We start from the raw sequence: 25,921 nt of genomic DNA, 5'->3' as shown, positions 1-25,921 counted from the left end.
TGGTAATACAGATAAAATTGTAAGGAAATTACAATAAAATACCCCTATACCATTGAAACCTCTTGTGCCTCTCTTTACAATTAACGAACTAAACATTATAATCGGAACTGCTTATTTTCTTTATCATCATTTAAAGATTGCATGTGCCAAAAATTTGAATTTGAAGATCTCTTAGTTATTCATATACATAAAACAAATTGATGATTTATTGTGAGGATACTACTTATTACCATAATCATTGATTGATTTAACGTATGAATAACTAAACGATCTCCAAAAGGACGCAAACATTATCCAAACCGTATAAGATACTTCAAAATAACATAACAAATCTATCATTTAAAAAGTTTGTCATAAGATAACAATTTTTCCCCTGTATTTAATTAACTCATTTGGCTAATTAGTTCTTGTGTTTTCAATTGGTCAATTTAGTCGTTTAATCATTGTCGAGATCGAGGGTTACTAATTTTGTAGTGCTTGTGTTAGAAGTGTTCTGTTATAAACATGTAAAAAGAAGCGCACTTATAGCGAAGATTTTTTGTTGAAGCTGGAAAAGTAGAAGTCATGTTTCTATCTCTCTATTCTCGATGCCCTTTTTTTAAAAGTACATAGCAGATGTTTCATTTTTAAGAAAATGTTTTTACTTTTTAAGTTTTTATGACAACTGATGAGTTATATTGTACTATATATTTTATTTTAATCTTAGTATTAATTTATTGGTTATTTTGTGTGAATTTTGATACTTTAAATTATATTTTCAATGTAGAATATTTGAATTCCTCTTGAGCAAAAAGTATTCAAACGGATGAATTTTGGAGTGAATATAATTGGAGGATGTTCATGAGTCTACTAGCTTGATCGTGTCAAAATTTTGGCTTTTTTCTACCAAGTGGTTATTTTATAGCAGTCAAAATTTTGGCTTTTTTCTACCAAGTGGTTATTTTATAGCAATAAAATAAAGGAGCAATACACAATGCTATCAAAATGACGTTTTGGGCTTATTTGGGCTTTTTGGCGTCCATTATGATATCTTTTGGGTTCGAGGCCTTCTACAATTATGTTCGGCATATCTCAAACTTTAATTCAAGCCGTTTTGGACCTAATTTGGAGCCTTGATTTCCCAAAGTTAGAATAGGAATGTATTTATTAGTTATTTTATTTTATTATGTTTCCTAGTTTTTAGAAGGTCTTTTCTAGGTAGGTTTTATTTTGTAGTAGTGTATAAATAAGACTATTTAGCCATTAGGGTTTTGAGAAGGGGGAACGCAATACTTTGGAGAATTTCAAACCTTTTACCTACAAAGTGTTTTCAATCATTTTTCTAGTAAATGATATTTTCTTTAGTTTTTATTATGATTGTTCATAACTAGTCCTTTTGCTAGGGCGAGGCCATGAGTCTTAACATGAATATGTGATTTTATAAATTTGCTTATGAATGGATGCATGCTTGCTTTGAATTATTAATCACCGTGTTTAAACTATTTATTTCTCTTAGTGATTCACGATCATTAAGGTATTCAGACAAGTAATTTAATGCAATTTCTGTTGGAACATCACCCTGAAATTGAGGAGGGCTTCTTGTGATTAGTAATTGTAAGTTCACTTAAGGCGAACATCATGCTCTTAAGGGTTGTATGGTTTTTCAAAGGGTTTTCACAAAGCTTAATGAGTTTTGCATGTTTATATTTGACCTGAACATTACAGATGAGTTGCATGTTAGATATACGTTTTCACTTGAACATCACGAGGAAAATATGCATTAGGAAAACTTGACCTTCAAAGCATGTATGTGGAAATTCATAAGTAATTGGTAATTTCGTAGGATTGTTAATGATGACAGTGGAATCCTAGTGTTTAAATTGCTTTCCAAAAACGTTTTCTTTTGCTTTCTTTACTTTGCCAATTATTTAATTATTTTTTTAATTCGTTTTATTATTTTAAGTCCTAAAATCAACCCTTTCCAAACTTTGTTTTCAAATAATTAATTAAGATTTAGTATTTACATTAATTATTTATTCAATCCTTGTGAAAAATGACTTTGCTTGAGCTGCTATACTACAATAATTTTGTACTCTTGCAAGTATTTTTTAGTGTTTTTATCCCTATTTGCGCAGGTGGCAAAAATCATATCAACAACCATAAGTCCTTGAAGCATTTCCAGTGTAGGAAGGCCCCTCATGGCAATTGGCAATTGGCAAGTGAATCCCCTCCACTGAACAGTAACTGCGTTTAATGAACAATAATTACCTTTTGTATCTCCAACCCTAAACTGAATTAGCCATGGCAATAGGCAATAAAATATTAGTATTTTTTATTTTATAAAATAATAAAAATAATTTAAATTTAAATTTCGAATAAGATTTTTAACCGATCCCATCACGTCATATGTCATTATCCGAAAGTACAATTTTTATAAATAGATTTCAATAAGATTTTTAACCAATTCCATAGCGTGACACCTATTTAGAATCGTTGAAAATATTCAAATGTAGTGTAAGGTGGGAGAAAATGGTAATGTATTTATTAAAAAAAATATATATTATTATTTTCAATTTTTTCGGATTTTTAATTAGTTTTAAAAAAGATTATTAACTTAATTAATCTAAACCGTCTGATTACAAAAAAATTTGAAATCCAACCGTCTAGAATGAGACACGTGACCCACCCAAACGTTTCTGATTTTTTTCTTTTTCTAAAAAATATTTAAAGCCGAAAAACCTGGATCTTTGATCTGGAAATCAAATGATCCAGATTCAAAGTGACTGAGTGAGGCTGACACATGGGCCACATCATCTGAAAATAGGCCCGAGACGCGCCTCCACATGCGTGTGTTGCCCACGTGCCTGACACAAATTTTTTTAGAACGTGGCTGATGTCGTGATGACGTGAGCTTGATGTCACTTCTCCTCAGGCATTCGGGCCGTGGACTCCCGCTTGCCCTCTTCCACGAGCTCCCCCTTAACCTAATAGCTCGAATGAGTTGGAGCTAGTTTAGGGGGCAATTGGATTGGAAATGAAGCCTATCCACTAGACCATTCCCCATGCTGGAAGTGCTCTTATGGATGACAAAGTCCCTTCTTGTACTTTGGATCCACAAAAAATTACTTGATCTCATACATTTGTGACAGTCGCAATGGCAATTCACACAATATAGTTACAAAATAAGTAATAAATCTTGATGAAATGAATAGGAAAAATTACAAGGAAATTGATATTCCTTCCAATGATTGTAAAACATGGAATCAACATTGATCAAGGTTCTGAATTCGAAACATGTTACCCAACATATTAATATTTTTTCGACCAAAAAAAAAAAAAAGTATTTTATTGTCTAACATGTGTGTGTCTTTTCCATGTGCAAAATCATATTGCACATTATGTTCTCTTCTAACATACATTGAATTTAACCCAAATGTTTGGTCTAGAGGAAAATGAGTAAATGTTTCAAACTCTTAATTCAAGCTAAAACCCTCACGAATGTATTTATTGAGGCTACCAAATTTATTTTGGTGTACCGTTTTATTCAGAGGTCAAAAATACAATGCCGTCTCATATAGTATTGAAGTTATATAAAAAGGAAAATTAATCTACTGTCATTATATGGTGGGATATCTCCTATGTTAAAAAAAAACATACATTGCATCTGTTCACCTTCCCCTGCATCCGGTGGCAGATGCGTGAGATCCAGGCTGTTTGCCCTACACAATATACACCATCTTCTTCTCCCATTAAATTGCACACCCAAACGTGAGGTCCAAGTCTGCAACTTGTTCGATTAAATGCCTCAAAAAGGAGGTTGAAGCAAGGCTAAATTAATAATACAAATGCATTGACATTGGTGTTTTTTATTTTAATTGCTACTTTTATTAGCTTATACAAACAAACATTTGAAAACTTGATCAATATTTTATAGCTTCTTCGTCATGTCATGTCCACGCGAAATTTTTTTTTTTTTTTTTTTTTTAATCTGTCACTGAATTGCATTATAAATTTGCCACAAAATCATTTGTGCTTTTTATTATTAAGTATACAACAACAACATCAAATCTCATTCATACAATATGAGTTCAAAACATCCGATCTAGCAAAATATATAGAAAATGTCACTAAATCAAATGATCATCGATCAAAAACATGCCTTTTCTTTTTCTTGCAGATATATATAAGGATGGTTGGCAAGTATGCCTTTGGCTTGCCAAACTACCCTAAATTAGCTAGGTCTTCACACACGTAATTGAATTATTATTGAAGGGAGAAAGAGCGTGCGACAGTAGAGATGAAGAGAGAGTTGACGAATTTTTAGGATGCATATTTTTCATCACTTGTGCCTTTATTTATGTTAAAATGGACGAGATTCTTTGCCTTGTAAGTAATACAAACCTAAAGAAATAAGATCTTCTATTATCCTAACAATCTACCAATGATTTAAACAATCACACATGTGCTATAATTGATATCACAACACTCCCCCTTGAGTGTGTAAATACTCAAGTAGTTGCCGTATTAGATCTTCATGGATGATGTAGAAGTAGTTGAAGTCGTCTTGTCTAGTTGGCACAATGAGCAAATGCAAGTCTCAAAACCTAGCTATGGTAAAATCCAAGGTAAGATAAAAGTCATAGCTTAAGAATAAAAGTGAGAAGATGCATTAAGTCAAAACTAAACGCCTTTAGAACGTAAGTAGAATGCACAGGGGTATGACCAGCTCAGAGTAGGTAACCCGTTAAACCTCGTCGGTTAGCAAAAACCCAGTGGGAAAAATGCTTCTGATCTAAGCAAAAGGATACACTAAGGTCAAGTGAGTATACTTACATATAGTCACCCAGAGTTTGACAAAACTTCCAGTAAGAACTACTAGCATTGCAAATCAGACAATTTATGCATATTAATTACTTTAAAAAGTTTATGAAAAGTAGCATTTGGTAGTGACCTCGTGAATAGGTCAACAAGGTTGTCATAGGATTGGATTTACTTGACGTCAATCTTTTGATGCTCTTACTGTTGATGTGAGAAGAAGAATTTCAGTGCGTTATGCTTGGTGTTGTCTCATTTGATGTATCATTTCTTTATCTCGTCGATACAAGAGGTTTTGTTATCATAGATCATTGTAGATGTCAACAATGAAAGAAAGTATGCAAAGCTTTGAATATGCTTAACAACGGCTTTCGGCCAGAAGCATTCACGAGTAGCTTCATGAAAAGGGAGAATTTCAGCATGGTTTGAAGAAACCGCAACTAAGGTCTGTTTGGTAGACCTCCAAGGTATTTCGATGTCTCCAATGGTAAAGACATAACTCGTTTGAGAATGTGTCTTGTATGGATCAGATAGATAACTACGTTGGCATAATCAATAAGACGAGCATTATTCTAAAGACCAAGCAAGTATGATCTATTCTCAGATGCATAAGGATTGAACAAACTCAATCTGTAGGACCCTTATGGTAACAAATGATGTCTTTGACACCATTCCAGTGTCTGCGTGTTGGCGTATTGTTATATCTTTCCAAAAGATTAACATCGAATGAAATGCCCGGTTTAGTGCACTGAGATGTGGAACTTCAGGCTCCAAAACCTTTTCCGCAGCTTCTTTAGGACGAAAAGGGTCTCGTTCTACATCTAGTGTTCGGACGACCATAGAAGTACTTAAATTTTCCACTCTATATTCATTAAAGAGTCGCAACACCTTATGTATATAGTTTGATTGGTGGATCATAAATACTATCCAAACAATGCTCGATCTAGGTTGAGATAATATCGAGTTTTACCTAGATCTTTCATCTCAAATTTCAACTTTAGGTATGAAGCAGTTTTCTCAAGCTATTTGGAAATTCCAATGGTATTCATGTTATCAACATAAACTACAACTATCGCAAAGCCGGAGTGTGACTTCTTGATAAAGACACATAGGTATAGTTCATTATACACATATCCCTAACTAATCAAATACTCACTCAGACGGTTATACCACATTCACCAGAACTTTTTCAATCCGCAGAGTGAACACATCAATCTAATTAAGAGGGTGTTCCGTGGTATAGAACTATTTGATCCAATCAATATAAGTCGTTCGGAAACTTTCATATAGATACGTGGTTACCACATCTATAAATTGCATATTCGGTTTTTTGAAAACTACCAAACTGATAAAGTAGCTGAATGTTATGACATCTATTATGGGGGAGTACGTCTCCTCATAATCAATCCCAAGGTGTTGAGAAAAGCCTTGCGCCATAAGGCATGCCTTATATCACACTATTTCATTCTTTTCATTATGTGTGCATACGAAAACCCATTTATAGCCAACATGTTTCACATGTAGAGCTGTATGAACTACAAGCGCAAACACTTTACATTTCGCAAGGGAATCAAGTTCAACCTGGATTGCTTGTTTTCAGTTTGACCAAACAATTCTATGTTTATATTCATCATCGGGACATGGTTCAATATCATCACTCATCATGGTATTAGTAACCATTGTGTATACAAATGTATCATCGACTATCATCTCATTTTGAATCCAGAGTACATCCAAGCTAGCATAATGGATTGAAATCTATGATCTCGGGAGGCGAATTCGTCTTTTCGAGGATGCTTCCATAATCTAAAATAACCTCATGCATAGGAATTGATAAGTTAGCACTGGTAAGATTCAAACTAGGTTCATTAATGTGTGTGTGTGTGTATTATGGCTTTCCTCTTTTGGATTGTGAATCCTTTTAACCAACTGGTCTACCAAGCTTCATGGTAGGATTAGATGACTGGCTAGCCACCAGTATAATGGGCTGCGCAATAGGTACGACCAACCTTCCTTCGGGGGCGGCTTGTCTTTCCAAGGGATATTTCGACATACGTGTGGCACATCTATCCTTGCATGCTTGTTTTCAACTGGTATATGTGATCTCGTCACTTTTGCTAGATTAGTAAAAACATTAGACATGTTGTAAGCAATGCTCTATCAGGGCCGGGCCAGGCCCAGTGTTGGCAGGGCAATCGTCCGGGGCCCAAAATAATTGGGGGCACCAAAATTATTAGGACGATATATTTATATATGTTTTCATAAGAGTATAAATTTATAAAATTTGGTTCAATGACAAAGAAATTGAACTAGAACTGGTGGTTTTGTTGTTTCAAATTAATGAGGAGGTCTTGGGTTTAAAACACCGTGTGTGCTTATTTATTTTTCATTTTTTACAATTTTCTTTTCATCATAAGAGTATAAATATATAAAATTTGACTTAATGATGAAGAAGTTTAATTAGAATCAATGGTTTTTGTTGTTTAAAATTAACGAGAGGTCCTAAGTTTGAAATGCTAAGTGCATGTTTATTATTTTCAATTTTTACGAATTTTTGTTTAGTTGTTAATTTATTTTTAATTAGTAGCTAGTAGCTATGTGGGTTGTTATTTTTAAACATTTGTTCCAATTCAAGTCTAATTTTCAACAAAGAGTCATGCATTGACCAAATTTTTAGACCAAATTTGCAAATCATATGACGTGTCATCAAAAAGTTTAATTTAGTACCCATTTATTAGTTATACATATAAATTAAAGACTCAAAAACATCATTATTTTTTAGTCCCATATTGACAAGGTTAGAAAATAAGAAAAAACACCTCACGATTTATACAAAAACACTTTAAAAGTTCAGATAAAAAACAAAACTCATATCTATCTACTTGTAAACCTGGAGTTTTTTTTTTTTTTTTTTTTTTTTTCCTTCTCACAATACAAAATAAATTAGTTTTTCCGTGTTTATAAATTATTAAGTTTGAAGTGCTTTTCTAAGTATAATTTTATCGATGTCTTACCTGTGAAAACAAATAATTTTATTATAATAAAGTGAGGGCACGTTTTTTGGCGTTGCCTCGAGCCTCAAAAATCTCTAGACCGGCCATGTGCTCTATAGATCTAGAATATATCACACTTCAGTTTCAGGTTGTTTAGTGCAGTGATCTAGATGAGACATAATGGGGTTAATTCATGACAACTCACGACATTCTTCGTGACCGTTAACGTTCTTATCTCCCCTTAACGACATGAAGATTATCATCGAAGTGATAATCCACAAAGCAAGCGGTAAAGCGGTTGCATGTCGGGCTTTAATTATCGAATAATGGATGGTGAATCATAAGATGCACATCAAACACATGTAAGTGCGAGACTTTAGGCTCATAACCAATAACCAACTGTAATATTGAAAAGGATTAGATGGTAATGGGTCTTAGGCGAACCAACATAGTTGTGTGCACAATTGCATAGCCCCAAGCAAATTCCGGAAGCATGGTGCACATGACCAAGGTTTGAGCGATCAACTGAAGGCGCTTCAAGAACACTTCTATTCGGTCATCTTGAGTGTGAACATGTGGTATAAGTGTTGGATTTCTAAGCATATTATTAGGATTAATTTAATTTAAATAATTAAATACGCAACGAAAAATAAACAACACACAGTATGTTATCCTAGTTATACATTTGGTTGGTTGTAATTGACAAAACAACAAACAAAGAAGTAGAAGAGATTAACTTACTTGAATCTCTAACCACTACATATTAAAATGACATGGAAGTTTAGAGACATAAACCGAAAACATAAACAAACAACATACCTAAATTGCAAAGGCATTACAATTTAGTTATGAGACGAAATCTTATCTTGTTTGATTTTAGAGAAACAAATCAACGGATAAGATTGAGACAAGAGAACCTAATCCAACTATTCAAAAGTGATGAAATCTAACTTTGTCAAAATTTGAATTTTTTTTAGGTTCAAATGTTTTTGTTTTTCTTTGTTTTTTTTTTTTTTTTTTTTTTTTTTTTGAGATAATACGTCCCAAAATCAAAATCAACTTAAGAAAAGTTTAACGCACAAATTTTTTTTATCACGTAATCAAATTACTACATAAGTATGTGTGTGTGTGTGTGTGTGTATATATAATCCCATATAGAGCCCGAAAGTAAATAGCCCCTCATTGGGAGAGATTCTTTTATAAATCAAAGATTCCTCGGAGCTCTAAAAATGTTATATCCACCACTTTTTCAGTCTCATATAAAGCCCTTCATTGGAAATGCTCTAATGATTTATATAATCACACATGTACGATTATTAATAGGGTTGTTTTATTAACACCCCACATCTAATATGCGCCTCTAAAATTCCAACTTTGTCCTTTATTTTTCTGAAGCCACCCCCATCCCCATAAACAAATGATGGCAAAAAAGCTAGCTCGACGGCCACGGGCCACCCGTATAAGAGGTATCTATCATCGATATCAGCACAACCAAACCCCCCCCCCCACGTCGCGAAAGTTAACAGCCAAGACCGACTCTTTAACAGACAGAGAATTGCCTAACACTCTTGATTCACACACCCCATCTTCCAATTCCCTATTACCTATCGGCGAGTGGCTGGTGATTGGATATATATATATATGTGTGTGTGTGTGTGTGTGTGTGGAGAGAGAGAGAGAGCATGGTGAGTGGTTAGGATTTTTTGCCCAGACATTGTGGTGGTTGGCAGCTGGCATAAGAGGGTGGATGGGGTTTATTTTGGACTTCAGAACTTAATTCGTCAAGGTAAAAATGAAAATTCAACAAAAAAAATAAAATTATGGAGTGTATTCAAAAGATTGTAGGGTGTTAATAGAATTTACCCTTATTAATATCACAACACTACTAAATTTTTTTTCTTTCTTGTTTGATAAGAAGCTGCTGAGAGAATATTTATTTATATAGGAAGAGTTGTAAGTGCATGTTCGCCGGGGAGATTCATTGTCCTTCGATGATTCCAATCTCCATCAAATCCGGGTGACAACCAAACTAAGTCTAAACATTCATTTCTTGGCCACCACCTATGCAATTATCAACCTAATTATTAGTTTATTCTCAATCCTAGCTGGACAATAATTTATTAGGGTTTGTTAGCTGAATCCGAGAATTGTTTTTGATTTTCTATCCACTTACTCGAGGTGGGCTAATGTGATTTCAACATGAGGTGATAATAAATTTTTCATTTTTTTTAAGAATCGATAACAATGTTTCATTGATAAGAAAAATTCAATACACAATTATAAGGATGCCAATTGAGTACATCTTCTCTAGTGTTCAAATCCTCGATCTAGATATAATAAGCGCACTATAAGCAAACTTAGTTAATCCCCTATATGGCAACTACAATGAACAATGAAACACACAAGAAACATCGATATAGATTGGCCACAATAAATCGGTGTTGGCAAATCCAAAACCCATGAACACACAAAGCCATCACTAAGAAGCGAGGCCACACAAGCCCCTAGCAGCAGAATTATACACAAAAGATAACTAAGCCGAGAAGGAAACCATTGTTGACTCATTTCCATAGCAAAAGAAAGGCACGCTCGTCAATCACTTCGTCTAAAGAGCATCTGCAATAGTCACACCCAATCAAGGGGTATCCACTTGGGGGGTTCTTTACTTTTAGTTACGTATCTTCTTTAATTTATTCAATTCGATGACTGAAAATTAAGAAAAATGTGTGAGAATAAAAAATAAACTCTGTGTACCCTGAAGATAAACATTAATCAAACATGATCATACTCTTACTATTTTATTTGGATAAAAACCAAACTAAAATATAGAAATGCAAAAGTTGACCTATAATTTCGGAGGCCATACATTAATTGAGAAATCAATCCTGTTGATGGGCAGAACTAGTGCAGGAAATTCAAAGGTCATGCAGCCGCATAGGTTGAATTTTTTGGTATTTGTTTTTTTTTTTTTTTGAACAAAAGATATTATCTACACTAAGGAAAAAGAAATGGGCTAAGACTCACCATGGACTAGCAATAATGTGGTTCAAATTCGTCATTGACATAATAAACTTCATGGTTCATCAATCGTGTGCCTTACATTTACAACTTCTTGGAGAAAAACTTTAATACGCCCGGCTCATGAAACAAACTTCATAGAAATAAGAAGCAATAATAAATATAGGTTTTTTTTTAAAATTTAAAATGGTTTTTGAGATTTTCAAATCTGTAGAAGTGGTCCTTAAGTTAGTCCACTATTAATCATTTTGATCATTCCGTAAAAAAAAATTTGTTAAATAAGGTTTGTTATAAAAATACCCTCAATATAACGAACAATAGATCAAAATAATTGATAAAAATTGAGGGTACTTTCGTCATTATACCTTATTTATCAAAGATTTTTCATGGAAGAACCAAAATGATTAATGGAAACAAATTCAAGGACTAGTTTTATCGATTTTAAATCTTAATAACCAAAGTAAAGAGTTATGTCAATTTCAAAATTGATTTTAACTGAAAAAACCTAAACATAAAACACCGTTTTCATTCAACAAGTGCGTGAAAGTATATCACATCTAGCTTGCCAAAATGGACCAAGGCAACCACCATACAAACACGTCGAATTGTTGCTGTAGTTTTTACTCCAACGTGATAAAAGGGTTATGATTTTCACACACCATTAACTACTTTTCCCACATCCTTTCTTATTTTTTAATACTTAATTGGTATCCTACTATTTAATCTTCCATATATACCCTTCCTACTTTTTGATAGTAATTAATGAAAGATTAAATAGGGAGGGGTATATATGGAAGATTAAATAGTAGGATACAAATTAAGTATTAAAAAATATAGAGGGGTGTGGGAAAAGTAGTTAAGGGTGTGTAAAAATCGCAACCCGTGATAAAATACTACAAATCTATTATATATAAAGCCGGAGGTGTGATGAACAGTGCAGCACAGTGGAGATCAAATTTTTGATGGCCAAATTACCAATTTACCCTTACATAATTTGAAATATGATTTTGGGCAGGTTTTGAATTTTTTTGGCTGAGGGGCAGTTTGGTCCAATTAATTTTTGTTAAAGTGGGTGACACCAAAATTTTTGTCTCATGTGTAAAGAATGAAAAAATGAAAAGGAAGAGAGAAAATAATAAACAAATAACAAAGTTGATTGTACCCATGTAATATAAAAAAAGTCTTTCACATGCGGATAATAATGTGATTAAATAAATTGTCAAAAGATTTTTTATTTTTTTTTTGGGTAACAAACTATATTATCTACACTAAGGGGAGGGGGTGGGCTTAGCCTCACAAGGGCTAGAAATAATGTGATTTGATAAGTTGTTTGTTAAATATTATTTTCTGTATTTTTAAACACATTCAAAACATCGTAAGAAGCATGTAATGCCGGTTATAAAAAAAATCTTTTACAAGCGGATAATAATGTGATTAAATTAATTATCAAATGATTTTTTTTTTTTTAAACAAACAATATTATCTACACTAAGGAAGATGGGTGAGCTTGACCTCACAATGGTTAGCAATAATGTGATTCAATCAATTGTTTATTAAATATTATTTTCTCTATTCTTAATGTAAATTCTATAGAGACCGATTTTATTATGTGAATTCAGCTGCTTTACTTGGTTTATGAGATGTTACTTCTAGCATGATCTAAAATGATTCATTTACTTAAAATATTTGACTTTCCTTTTGTCAATTTACGCATATAATTATATTTAAAATATGTTAGTCGCGCTTAACACGTCGTGATTAAAAAAATATCTTCTACACATGCGTAAGCGGGCATGAAGGCTAGTAAAACTAAATTAATTAATTAATCACAATAATGAATAATACCAACTAGACCGACCCCTGCTGTATAAAATTTTCTTCTGGAATTCTCTTGAGTATAATATTATTACTCTTTTGACATTAACACTGAATTTAGAGTTATTAACAAATTTGTCACACATAGCCTAACGTACGTGGCGAAATGTAACTTACTTGTGGGTTTAAAACTTAAAGATTCATACTTGCGCGCAACTGTCACGTTCATCTTATATTATAATGTACGAAAAAAAAACAATAAATTATTAAGATATTAAATAATTTGAATGCGACTTTGTTAACAACATTGTGATGCGAGTCTTCATTCTATACTCTTTTGTATTATATCATGGGTGGCAATATATGGCAAAGAAATTATTGAATACTAGCCAACATGATAGGAGTGGGACGTGAAAGGATTAGGACTAGGGCTACTCTCTTTGTTGTTCATTTGTGTTTGGACAAGCTATAGAACGGATACTTCAGCTGCGTTTTCACCACAGGTCAACCACAATTAGGTATCAAATTCACTACAAATTCCGTTTTAAAAATTCCAACCTAGCGTTGCGTAGACCTCGTCTAGGCTCTAAGCAGTTGACCACTCTCTTTATTGTTCCTTTGTGTTTGGACAAGCTATAGAATGTGATACTTTAGTTGCGTCACCATAACAGACCAACTATAATTAGGTATCAAATTCACTATAAATATATGTAATCGTAAAATTCTTGTGAGTCGAAGTGTTACAAATTCTCAGCTTTCGACTCACTTCTTTAGTTTCTATCTCTCAAAATTTGGTCCCTCCTATCTCAATGAGTGTTCGAGGAATTCAAGTTTGGAAGTTTCGCTGCCTATTTTTGGGCACTGACCTGAGCTTTGGGCTATATTTTCTATGGCCTCCAACTTGATTGGAATGGTCATGTGATATTTTGTCTTTGTTCTGTCTGGTTCTAAGGAGTGCGGTTTTATGGGCCAAGTCTCGCCAATAGCTTCAAGATGTTAATCCAAAAGGATGGGGCCTAAAGGAAAAAGTTTATTGGTTGATTTCTTTTTATTATATAATAATTATAATAAATTCATTTAAATTCTGAGAAGAAGAATTCAAACTTAAAAGGAAAAAATGAAGTACGCTGTTCAAACTAACTTAGCTAAATATATGTCTACCATTGATTGATCTTTCCGCTAGTCGCTTTTGAAGTGCTTACTCCAACAAAGTTATTTAAACACGTTGGAGATTTTTATTAAAATTTAGGTACTGTGTTTATGAGCTATTTTTTGTTAAAGTACTGTTGTTAGAAGCATGTTCAATTTCTTTATTAAATTCAAATACTTCATCTTCAAAAAGCATTAAAATGTCTTTTATATTTCATAAGCCTTTTAACATTTTTCTGCCTAAAGCTCCACAATTTTTTTTCTAAACAAACCTATTTTTTTAATCACCTAAAATAAATATAATAAACTAGAAGAGTACTCCACAAGTATAAGTTTTTTTTTTTTTTTTTAATTCATGCTCTAATTAAATCTTACTTGTAAAATTTCTTTGATGTCCCATTACAAAGTTGGTTGTTTTGTTCTTCTAAAATATTAGAATTGAAGTTCTATTTTTCTTTGGAAGTGTGGTGTTATAAAAGACTTACATAAATAAAATGTCCACATACATAGGCCATGAGAATGGAGAAATAGCTAATATAAATGGCATTGTAACATGTATATGATACAATGATATATATTTATATTAAAGGATGGAATGAATAAATTAGTATCAAACTCACCGATCATGAAATTTGAACTTAAGACACTTACGAGTGAAAAAATACCACTAATTGTAGGATTAAGTGACATATTATAACATTTATAATTAAGAGACAATATTGTTAATGTGGGATGCTAACCGTCCGTTATGTGTCCTATACATCATACTTGGGCCTTGGCTTATCAATTAGCTGCAAAACATTGCACTAAATATCTCACTTTCTTTTTCCCTTCCTTTAAGTAATCAACTAGATCTTACCAAGGAAGAAGAATGAGTGATAAAGGCTTCAACACCAAAGTACAAAAATGGGTACTCAAAAAAACCAAAAGATACATAAAAGAACATTTAGAGCGAGGTAAAGTAAAAGAAAAGGCTCTCTCTTTCCTCTCGACCCTCGCCGAAAGAAAAATCCGTAAGCCCCCTTCCTGCCGCTGACTCCTACTTTTGGTGTGGGTCAATGGCAACTCCTCTTACTTGCCAATCCAAGCCACTCCTTCCTCTTCTTCTTTGGCTTTTGCATATCCTTTTCTTTTAGCCTTTAATTTCAAGTTTTCTTGAATTTTTGTCTCAATCTCACTAACTTGTTCAGATTTGGGCTTTTATGCCCATTTTTTCCTCTGATGTTTCTCCCGTCATTGATCTTTCATCGGTGGCCTCTTCTACTCGGGCCGTCGCATGTCTCTCCTTGGTGGTGCACTTCGGTGTTAAGTGGTTGTTAAAGTGCTTTTAACATTATTTGGTAGGATTATGGCCTCACCCCCTTTTTTTCTATTCATGGTGAGTTTTTCCTTTTGGTGGTGATGGTGGATCAGTGATGGTAAGGCAATTGGTGTGGTGGAGTTTCCTATCTTTTAGATCTAGTGTTTGTATTGTTGTGGGCTTGATATTTTTGGGCTTTCCTATTGTATTTACTTTTGGACTATGCTTGTTTTTGGATTGCCTTTAGGCTTTAGATTTTATATACTAGTTTTTTTTAATTAATGAAAGTTATCTAGTTTGACAAAAAAAGTAGGGAGACAAAGTATATCTCAAGGCAAAATTTAGATAAATGATAAAAATGCGCATATTTTTTCTCCTCCTACAAACTTATGTTTAATCATGCGTTGTTTTTGTTTGATTATTAATTTCGATGACTAGGAATAAAGAGAAAGATATAAGAGAATAAAACTCGTGTGTGAAAATCAATTCCCAAAGTTTAAGATTTAAAAACGTTTTTTATGCTATCATGCCAAAGAATGAAACAAACCCATTATTGTGGCGTAGCAAGTAGTCTTGCAATGAAGTTGGTAAAAGAAGCTTGTGGTAATAGATGACTGGCTCCAACATATCTCTTGATGTGCGGCATGACTAAAAAAGAAGTGGCACTACCAACTCTTTCAAGTTATAAAGCAATATAAGCTAGTTAGCTAAAGCTAGGCTAGGCATAAATGGAGGACAATACATTCAAAACCCTATCATAAGTCATTTCACGTTCTGATTTTATCATTTTCTCACATGAAATTCATGGGTAGCGCTATCCAGACATACATTTACCTTTAATTCGACGGCTAAAAGTTAAAAAAATTGTAAAAAAAGTAAGGGTAAATTACATAAAATTACCTCAACTATTAGGTCAGTCATAGTTTCATACCTTTTTTTTAAATTTTTTTAATGTCATACATTTAGTAAGTTGTCTGTCAATTCCTCTGTTAAATGCTGATGTGGCTTGAGGTGGGGCCCACTTTTTATTAAAAAAAAATTACCATTAAAAAAAAAAAAAAAAAAAAAAAACCCAAACACCCATCTTCCCTGACCCCTTCCCCTTCCCTACAACCCAAACCCAAAACCTAGATCCCTTCCCCTTCCCTTTCCCTTTCCTTGCAACCCCCGACCCCTTCCCCACCCACGCCATCTCCCCACCCCCCCCCCCCCCCCGCCCCAAAAAAAAAACCCACCTCCTCCTTCTCTGTCGACCCTTTCCCCTATATCCCTTCCCCTTCCTCTTCCTTGCAACCTTCGATGTTCCTCCCCTCTTCGTCGACGACGTCTGGGTCGGTCCATTTTGGGGAGAAGGGTGGGCGGTAGAGAAGGAGGAGGTGGGTCTGGGGGGGGGGGGTAGATGTTGGCGTGGGTGAGGAAAGGGTCGGGGGTTGCAGGGAAGGGGAAGGGAAAGGGATCTAGGTTTTGGATTTGGGTTGCAGGGAAGGGCAAGGGGTCAGGGAAGATGGGTGTTTGGGTTTTTTTTTTTGGTGTTTTTTAAGGGTAAATTATTTTTTAATAAAAAGTGGGCCCCGTCTTAAGCCATGTCTGCATTTAACAAAAGAATTGACAGACAACTGACGGAATGTATGACATTGCAACTAATTCAAAGATAAGGTATGATATTGAATTTTTTTTTTTAAAAAGGTATGAAACTGTGAATGATGCAATAATTGAGGTAGTTTTATGATGTGTGGATAGCACCACCGTTATTCATAAAAAAAAAAAAAAAAAAAAAGAAGGTTGGAACCAATGTCTACATGAAATCACTGAACCTCGCCTTAACGCCGGGCCGATAAAATACTAGGCCCAAGCTACCTTAGGCCCTTTCAAATTGAAACTAATTTAATTGCAAAACATAAAATAAAATAAAAAACATATTTATAAAAATTAAAAATAATTTGTAGAAAGTAGCTGGATTTCTTTTAGACACACATGGTGACATTTTTCTTTAACAATTGGAAATAGTGACAATGAATAAACCAATACACTTGAGGATTTTTGCATAAACTTCAAGTGTGTTTATCCCTATCATGACATTTCTGTGATTAAGATTTGAATCCCTATATGGAGGTTTTGATTTTTAATTTTTTTTAACTATCTTATAAACATGTCTATTTGCATAAACTTCAAGTGTGAATAGAATGTCATACTATAAACATGTCTATTTGTCTAACTATCTTATATTCAACTCCAAAAACATTTTTTTAAACCCCCACTAGGTATTAAAAATGTATTTTTTTTACCACACAACTATGAAACAAGTGTCAAATATCATTCTTCTTAAATTTTGTTCTAAGTTCATATAAGGAAAAAGTGAGAGTGATAATGATATATTAGCTCATATAAAAAACAAACTTTTATAATGGTTTGAAAAATTTAAGTGTGATATTAATATATTAATTTAAGTGTGATATTAATATATTGAACTCATGAGTAAAATTTAAATGTGATATTAATATTAGTATCACACACACTTAAATTATTGTCAACCACCTAATAACCAAAATTTCTAAAAAAAAAAAAAAAAAAATCAAGGGCAAAGAAAAGGAAGCGAGAAAAGAAAAGCAAAAGCATTTCCAAAAAAAGAAAAATCAAAGGCAAAGAAAAGGAAGCGAGAAAAGAAAAGCAAAAGCAGAGAGAGAGAGAGAAAGAAAGGAAAGGGAAACGACAAAGGAATCGAAAGTCGGCGTCTCATGAGTCATGTCTCGTTAGCTTAGCCGACCAATCATCACGTCCTTTTCCTCTCCCCCCACCAGAGGCCACCCCTCCTCCCCTCCTCCCCTCCCTTCCCCACCCCTCCCTTCCCCACCCCTCCTCCACCAAACAGCCCCCCCTCCCCCTCTCTCTCTCACTCCTCTAACACTCTCTGTTCTTATAAAACCCTAAGTTCCTCTCTTCCCTCTCGTTTTCTTCTTCTTCTTCTTCTCCTTTTTTGCGTTTTATTTTTTTTTTTAACTAATTTAATTCCTCTCTATCTTTCTCTCTGCGGTTTCTTCCGTGTATATTTTTTCCCAATCGGAAGACGCCCCAATTCTATTCAGATCTTCCCCAAAAGATCTTATCTTTTTTGGGTTTTAATTTCTGGGTTTATTTGGAATTTGGGTTTTTTTTTGTTCTTTAAATTATGAAAGACGCGGTTGTTCAAGCGGTGGTTGAAAGGGTTGAAGACGGCGATAAGGAGAAGAAGAAGAATCGCCGACCCAGTCGCCGATCCAGACAAAAAAATTCCACTTCAGGTACTTTGATCAATTTCCCCTTTTTCTCACTGAGCAAAGATTAAATTTTTATTTTAATTACTGAGTTTTGATGGTGCAAACTAGGTTTTTTGAATTAGTTAAAATAGAAAGGTGATTTCTGTGTATTTTTGGTATTTTTCTTCTTGTTTTTGTGTTGTTTCTGTTTATCCCTTATGTCACTAGCCTGTTGGTGCTGTTTGGCTGCTGGGTAATCTAAGTCCTGGTCAAGGAGTGAGATTATCCTGCAAATGCTAAGGTAATCACTGCCTGATTGGATAAATTAGGAGTTTGATGGAGGTATCTACTACTCTCTCGAATAATAAGTGCAAATTAATCAGATAATATTATATATATATATATATATATATATATTAATTAGGAAAAGCTTAGTGGGTTATATGCATTCTTAACAGTGAATATCTTTCTGAATTTTGTTTCTTATGCTTATGTGAAGCATTATTTTGATGTGATTTGTTCTTTTTCTATTCTATATCTTCGTTGTGTTCTTTGGTTCTGAATTTTATCTTTGTCTGTTTAATTGCAGCAGCTAGTCCGAGAACTGAAGTATCTGAGTGCCTGGCAAATGGAAGAATTTCTAATCATGTAACCACATCCTTAAAGCAACCTCAGTTAGACATGCATCCTCCAGATGAGCACGGAACGATAAAAGCATCTAATTTGGCCTTCAATTCATTGCCAACAGTGCACATCAATGAGCAAGTCAACCACGAGGATGTGCAAATTTCGGTAAATCAAAATTCTCTCCCATGTGATCCTGCTGGAAGATTTATTTCAAATTCTTGTCCTGAACCTGTGGCTTGTGGAGGATCGCCTGGAATGTTCAAGGATTTCCCTCCTCATCATGCTGAGAGTTATGCTCGAAGAAAATGTTTTACTTCACACTGGCCCATGGAGGCTGTTAATGACGCTCTAGAGGTATATTTATTTGGTCTTGATTTGTGTTTACTCATTTTTCCATGGAATCTGTTTACTCATTAATCATTATATATGAACCTGTTTGAAGTTGTACGGTTGCTGAAGAAAATGATCTCTGTGACTCATTTATTATGTTATTTTTTCAGAAAGGTGATGCTTTTAAAGCTTTGTTTCGAGTCAATGCACACAACCGATTTGAGGTTTGTGATCTTATTCTATGTTTATATTTGGATATATTCTGTGGGGTTAGTATTTCCCAATGCTTCACCGTCATACCTTTCTTATGTAGTATGCATACTGTGTTCTGTGCTTGTAGGCCTATTGCAAAATTGATGGTGTACCAACAGACATTCTCATTGATGGACTTGCTGAGCAGAATAGAGCTGTAAGTCTGGAATTATTATCTTTTACATTCTGCATCTTCACTTGGAAACCTTTTGGCTTGTTTGCTTTTTCGTCTACTATACTTTTAAGGAGTTGACAGCCTCATTATTTTACTGGATCGCATAGCCTTCATGATTTCTATGTATTTTTTTATGGTGACTTTCTTTTGTGTTGGGAATACAGTTCAATGAGCTCACAATTGCTTGGCATTGACTTTTTTATATTTAGATGGAAGGAGACATTGTGGCGATTAAGGTTGATCCCTTGCCATTATGGACGAGGATGAAAGGATCAGCTGGGACTTGTACCAGTTCTGCACTGGTGGAGGATTTTAACTTACCACAAGAAGCTAATGAAATTTCTGGTCTCAACTGCAAAGGTAAAGCTAAGGTAGACGAGGTGGATTTGTATGCTAATGGTAGAAGAAGCCTGCTTCCTGAGAGGGGCTCATTTCCTCAGGAAAGTACTTGTCCTGGTGAATCTATTACTTCAAAGCCAATTGGACAAACAAGTTATGATCATGTTGCTGGGAGGTACCCCACGGCTTCAGATTTTTTACAAGAAGGTTCTCATGGTGAGCAGAATGAATTTGCAGTTGCAGTAGAGAGGATATGTGCCATGATCAGTTCATTCCCTTCAAAACGACCAACTGGCAGGGTTGTTGCTATCATTGAAAGGTCTCCACGTCGAGACTCTGTTGTTGGTTTCCTTCATGTTAAGAAGTGGATTGCTTACAGGGAAGTTTGCAGAAACAACATGAGAAAGAACAAAAATGCATTATTTTCTAGTGACGAGTGCATTCAGATGACCCCAACTGACCCAAGATTTCCAAAAATGGTGGTCCTTGTGAGAACCCTGCCTGATTCAATCAAGAAGAGATTGGAGAATGGTGATGAGTCAATCGAAATGGAGTTGTTTGCTGCCCGAATAGATGAATGGGATGAGGAAAGTTCTGCTCCCCAAGCTGTCATCTTGAATGCTTTTGGCCGGGCAGGTGAAGTACAGCCACAACTTGAAGCAATTTTATTCCAAAATTCAATTAATTCATCAGATTTTTCTCATGAATCACTTTCCTGTCTTCCTCATCTCAAGTGGGAGGTGCCTCAGGAGGAAATCAAAAGTAGAAAGGATCTTCGAAACCTATGCATATTAACCATCGACCCTTCAACTGCTACTGATCTGGATGATGCACTCTCAGTTGAGAAATTATCCAATGGAATTTTCAGAGTTGGTATCCACATTGCTGATGTGTCGTATTTTGTTTTGCCCGATACACCGTTAGACGAAGAAGCTCAATCTAGATCAGCAAGTGTGTATATGTCACAGCGGAAATTACCAATGTTGCCTCCTGTGCTCTCAGAGAATATTGGTTCGCTTAACCCAGGGGTAGAGAGACTTGCATTTTCAATTTTCTTGGACATCAACCATGTTGGGGATGTTGTTGACCGATGGATTGGCCGCACTGTGATAAGATCGTGTTGCAAACTTTCTTATGAACATGCTCAGGAGATTATCAATGGGAAACTTAATTTGGAAAGTTCTAACATTTTAGGAAACGGCTGTCCTCAGTTGCATGGCCATTTTGAATGGTCTGATGTAATTAGATCTGTTAAAGATCTTCTTGAAATTTCCAGAGTTTTGAAGGAAAGGAGGTTTAGTGATGGGGCTCTTCAGCTTGAGAGCCCTAAAGTTGTTATTCTGTTTGACGAATGTGGAGTTCCATATGATAGCATGTATTCTGAACGGAAGGACTCAAATTTTCTTGTTGAGGAGTTTATGCTTTTGGCAAATACAACTGCGGCTGAAGTCATATCTAGAGCTTTTCCTGAGAGTGCATTATTGCGGAGGCACCCAGAACCTAATATGCGCAAACTCAGGGAATTTGAAGCATTTTGTTCTAAGCATGGTTTGGAATTGGATACGTCATCTTCTGGGCAGTTCCAGCAATCATTGCTGAGAATCAGGGAAGAGCTCAAGGATGATGCTGTTCTATTCAATATTCTTATGAGTTATGCTACAAAACCAATGCAGTTGGCTTCTTATTTTTGTAGCAGCGAATTAAAAGACAGAGAAAATGATTGGGGTCACTATGGACTTGCTGTTCCTTTGTACACTCATTTTACATCTCCACTGCGTCGGTATCCAGATATTGTGGTGCATCGCACGCTGGCTGCAGCCGTAGAGGCAGAGGAGTTATTTTTGAAACATCGGAGACTGTTGAATAATTTTAGTAGGGGGGATGAAGTTAAAATGAGATGTTTCACTGGTATTTATTTTGATAAGAATGTTGCTGAATCCTGTGAAATCAAGGAAGCTCTATCTGCTGCAGCAATAAAGCATAGAGTTCCCTGCTCTGAAATGCTTACTGATGTTGCTGCTTATTGCAATGAAAGAAAGCTGGCTAGTAGACATGTCAAGGATGCTTGTGATAAGCTCTACATGTGGGCCCTGCTGAAGAAAAAGGAGGTACGGTTGTTTTCTACTTATACTTTCTGATTTATTTTTAAATGTTAAATCTCTGTTTTCATTGTTACTCTTTAGCTGGAGGGCAGCGTGCTAAGAAATTTCGCCCCTCATTTCCATCATCTGTTTTATGTGCCATTACAAGTAATGACTCCCATAATAGACCAACTGTGCTGTCTCGTATTGACCATAGCATTATCTGACTTCATATAATGGTGTTGCCAGACCCATTGTGTCCTCTTTTTATGCCACCCTTCTCTTGATTCTTGTCTAGCTGAGCTAGGTGGTTTGAATGCAAGCAGTCCTATTGTTCTTTGGTGCTGCCTTCATTTTGCATTTACGCTTTAGGTGTTTTAGTTGTCTTCTGTGCTTAATGTCTGGCTGTCATTTATCGGTTGCAGATTGTATTATCAGAAGCAAGAGTATTGGGTGTGGGGCCTAGATTCATGTCCATTTATATTCACAAGCTTGCTGTAAGTAGCTGTTTTCAGTTGTGTAATTTTTATGCGACTATAGCCTGGGAGCCCATGTGCAATTTACTGTTACTACATGTCTTCAGGTTGAACGTCGAATATATTATGATGAAGTTGAAGGCTTAATGGTAGAATGGCTTGATGCTACATCCACATTGGTGCTGAATTTATGTTCTAACAGACGCTCACATAGGAGAGGTAGTCCTGGTAAGTGGAGGGCGCTTGAAGATGTTGCCTTGGTTGTAAGACCTTATGACCTCAAAGCTGAACTAGGCGGAACTGGTAATAGTCCTAAAGAGGGTGCCGTGGTCCAAGATGTTGGCGTAGCCACCCATAGTGAAATTGATCCAGTGGTTTTCCCCCTTACACTGTGTGTTCTTTCAACAGTTCCTGTAGTGCTTCATGCAATCGGGGGGGATGATGGACCCGTTGATATTGGGGCAAGGCTGTACATGACCTCATATCTCTGATAGATTGGGTTTTGAACTGGTTAACCTAGTTGCCGATGGTTGGAACTTACGGAGATGAATGGATAACGGAGCTTTGGAATTGGTTGACCTACTTATTACAGATGAATGATAACAAGGCTCTTCTTGGAAATGGGCAGGTTCTGTTGTAGATAGGACATTAGTGTAGTCCGGATAGAGTTTAAGAAAAATAATAATTTTCGGTTTAGATCTCCGCTGATGCTCTATGGGTTATCTCATACCGAAACGTTTTGTGGGAGGGTGTTGATAATGGTAGAAGGGGGTGTGTCTTAGTCTGTGTCATTGGCTTTTAGCAGCTGTTTTTGATAGAGCTGCTTGCTGGAATAGGTCTCTGTTTTTGCTGGCCCGTCTCATCCAGTGTAACTCGGTGAATGTGTCCTGCCGGCGTCTGGCGTTTCGACACCGAGTTTCATAAGCCAAATTTGTGGGTTTAATTTTCTGTGTGTAGGTATTCCTGGATTGCTGCCCAATAAGGTTTTTGGCTTTGGGTGGCCAGGATTAGGGGTAATGATCTGGGTTTGTTCTAGTGACATAAATGAGTGACTGGCAGTCTCCAGTTGATTCATATGAAAGCACAACACTTGTGTGAATTACATTTTCTTTAAATAATATGATTCTTCACATTAAGTTGATATCGACCAAAGGAGCAATGAGAGCCAATCTTCTACAGTCCTTTGTGCGTGGACTCTTGGTAGCTTTTATCATTAATTGACATGTGTTAAGGTTACGACAGTAGAGCTAACGAGATTAAAGTTTATGAACGGGTCAATCAATGATGGAAGTTACTGAGTGACCACACAACCTGAGTGCAGAAGATTTGAACTCACAAGCAATCATTACTAGGGTTTGTTACTAAAACAAAAAGTGATTTTCACGCATCATTTTAGCTGCTCAACACATTTTTATTTTTGGTCTTTATATTGAATAAATCAAATTGAAATAACGGGATATAATTAAATGTGGGTGCATGAGAAGTTAAAAATAGTTTTTATTTATCATTTTCCTTAAAAATTATTTCTTACGTCTTAGATATTTAGTTGGTCAAACGACAATATTTGAGACTGATAACAAAATGACAAAATTGCACATGATTATAGGTTGTACAAGCGTTCTCTAGATAAGCACACGTTAAGTAATTCTTAATAATTTACTTTTAAGTGCTATTTTAGAAAGCATTTTGATTTATATAAGAAGTTTCAATGTTTATACAATAAAAGTACTTTTAGTAGAAACACTTACGAAAATAAACAATTCCAAATCAGTCATAAGAGCTTCAATATGCACTCAAAATCCCGAGTTCAATTTCCTTGATCCGTAATGCCGCTTGTATGCAAAATAGTCCATCCATTTTCTTCTGTAACAATGTGGTTCACTCTAGAATCTTTCATTTTCCTACCAATTCTTATTTAAAAGCTATAGAATTAGTTTTTGCAATAAAAATGATCATTTTTGTCTAATAAAATAATTTTCTTATTTTATAGTACTGAATGATGCAAAAAATTTACAATTAAACTTTTTATTTAAATATCTATAAATTTGATAATTTTACATAAAATTCGTACTACTAACTCAGCACTTGTAAATAAAGTGCTCTTTTTTTTTTGGGTAAATCTAGTTTACTATCTTCAAGTTTCGTAGTTTTCAACATTTGGTACATGAAAATTTTTTCGTCTCAGAGTCATATCTAAAGTGTTAATTTTGGGATAGTCTTATACATCCATTAGTCTGATTGTTAGGTCTCTCGTTAATTGATGACGTGGTGCTATGTGGACAATAACTAGGCGCCACGTGTCATTAAGGGGTCCACGTGGAAATTAAAATTAAAAAAAAAAAACCCCACTCGTCTTCTACCTCCCCCCAACACCCCCCATCCCTTCTTTCCTCTGCAACCTGTACCATCCATTCTCTCCTTTGCAACCCGTACCCTCCCTTCTCCCCTCTACAACCCCCACCCATCATCCCTCTTTTCTCTCCTCTGTAACCCGCACCACCCTCCCTCATCTCCTCTGATCCAGAGCCTGCCTCAACTCCTTTAGCGACCACCGCAACCTCCGCAACGGCATCGACAGCAAACCCACCATCAGCAGGATAAACTGCCCTATCGCAGCCAAAGCGCCAACATCAACAAGATGAAGGGGATTTTCAAGTCCAAGCCCAAAACCCCCGCCGTCATAGTTCGGCAGACCTGAGATCTCCTCGTCTATGCTTAACGCGCTCCCGATTCTTGTGAAAGCAAATGTGAGGAAAAAGTACATATTTTCCTTCCATTATTGATTTTGTCAATCAAAATTGATTCAATTCAATCCGATTGAAATTTTGATCAGATTCTTCCTTGCTTTTATATTCTATTATCTTAAAACATTGAGAAAATTGGGATCAGTGGTGTTTTCGATGAGCAAAGCTGATTGGGATCGGTTCAAGATCAAAGTTTAGATTTTTGAAGTTTTTGGTTAATGCGAATTTCATTGAAATTGGTGATTTTGAATTTTGAAATTGTTAAATTGGTTTGTGAATTCTTCAGTTTAATTAGTTTTTTCAAATGCAAATTGTGATCAGAGGAGATGAGGGAGGATGGGTGGGGGTTGCAGAGGAGAGAAGGGAAGGTACGGGTTACAGAGAGAAAAAGGAGGGTACGGGTTGCAGAGGAAATAAGGAAGGGAGGGGGTTCGGGGGAGGTAAAAGACGGGTGGTTTTTTTTTTTTTTTTTTGAATTTTTAATTTCGACGTGGACCCTTTAATGACATGTGGCGCCTAGTTATTGTCAACATGGTGCCACGTCATCAGTTAACGGGAGATGTAACAGCTAGACTAACGGATGTATAAGACTGTC

General features: G+C 35.3%; 1 protein-coding gene across 2 annotated transcripts; it reads left to right on the top strand.

The window, feature by feature from the left end:
• The first annotated feature begins 17,975 nt into the window (after nt 1-17,975).
• Nucleotides 17,976-23,727, top strand: LOC137717957 (DIS3-like exonuclease 2). Of its 2 annotated transcripts, none has more exons than XM_068457477.1 (7): nt 17,976-18,347; nt 18,895-19,283; nt 19,430-19,483; nt 19,600-19,668; nt 19,896-22,133; nt 22,532-22,603; nt 22,690-23,727. In XM_068457477.1, the coding sequence occupies exons 1-7, from the start codon at nt 18,236-18,238 to the stop codon at nt 23,071-23,073; spliced, it is 3,318 nt and encodes a 1,105-aa protein (XP_068313578.1). In that variant the 5' UTR covers nt 17,976-18,235; the 3' UTR covers nt 23,074-23,727. The 2 variants fall into 2 exon arrangements, with proteins under 2 accessions (XP_068313578.1, XP_068313577.1); XM_068457476.1 differs by having other exon boundaries at nt 17,977-18,347; nt 18,892-19,283.
• The last annotated feature ends 2,194 nt before the right edge of the window (nt 23,728-25,921 follow it).

This window comes from Pyrus communis, chromosome 15 (assembly GCF_963583255.1).
Source record: "Pyrus communis chromosome 15, drPyrComm1.1, whole genome shotgun sequence".
Taxonomy (NCBI): Eukaryota; Viridiplantae; Streptophyta; class Magnoliopsida; order Rosales; family Rosaceae; genus Pyrus; species Pyrus communis.
This window is presented reverse-complemented; position numbering and strand designations above follow the sequence as displayed.